Source organism: Herpailurus yagouaroundi, unplaced genomic scaffold, assembly GCF_014898765.1.
Source record: "Herpailurus yagouaroundi ecotype Mexico unplaced genomic scaffold, PumYag 221, whole genome shotgun sequence".
Taxonomy (NCBI): Eukaryota; Metazoa; Chordata; class Mammalia; order Carnivora; family Felidae; genus Herpailurus; species Herpailurus yagouaroundi.
In genome coordinates, this window is record NW_024412452.1 from 465,255 (window position 1) to 466,011 (window position 757).

The following is a 757-nucleotide window of genomic DNA, read 5'->3' on the forward strand; positions in this document are numbered from 1 at the left end:
CGGGCCGGCGCGGCCGGGCCGGGGCGGGGGCGGCTCGGCTCGGGCCCCTCCGGCAGCGCCCAGCCCAGGGCTCCCCAACTCGCCGCCGCCGCCTGCTCCGCCGGGGCGTCCCAGCGCCTGGCCCACCGGGGAGGGGCGAGCGGCGAAGGAAGGAGGGATCGCCGGGCTGGGCAGGGGGGCCGGAGGGAGGAGCCCCGGCTGCAAGCTGACACCCGCGCGCCTCGCGGAACCCAGAGAGCTCCGGCGCGCACACACTCACTCGCATTCACACTCGCACACCGCTCACTCACACCTTCCGGGGGCTGCGCCTCCCCGCCGCGCACACCCCCGCGCCCCCAGCCTCGTCCTGGCCCCCTCCCTTGCGCCTCGCCACGCACCCCCGGCGGTCCTTCCCCACCCTCCGGCCCACCCCTCCCACCCCCTAAGCATCCCCTAACTTTCTTCCAAAGAACCCCCACAACTCCTCACCGCTTCCACACACCCCTCCCACCGCATCGGCGCGCTGGCGGGCGGCACTGCCCCCTGCGGGAAAGCTTCGGACACACAGACTGACCGCGGACACTCGCTGCCTGGAGTTCCTCGGAGCACTGGACCCCGCCAGCCTGCTCGCCCTCGCCAGATGCGTGGGGCAGAGGATCGGGCCTATTTATGGCATCCCGGAATACGCCGGGTGGCCTTCTGCTCCTGCTCCCGTGGGGTTCCAACGCGCCCCCTCCCTAGCCCGGGTTTTTGACCTTGTTCAGGTGCCTAAAGTCAC

At 72.8% G+C, this 757-nt stretch overlaps 1 protein-coding gene across 1 annotated transcript in view; it reads right to left on the reverse strand.

Moving 5' to 3' along the window:
* TCF7L1 (transcription factor 7 like 1) overlaps positions 1–495 on the reverse strand; it is a 159,673-nt gene extending 159,178 nt beyond the window's left edge. The window contains exon 1 of the mRNA XM_040458304.1: positions 469–495. Within this exon, the coding sequence (XP_040314238.1) occupies positions 469–495 (27 nt within the window). The remainder of the gene's footprint in view (positions 1–468) is intronic.
* Positions 496–757: the final 262 nt, after the last annotated feature.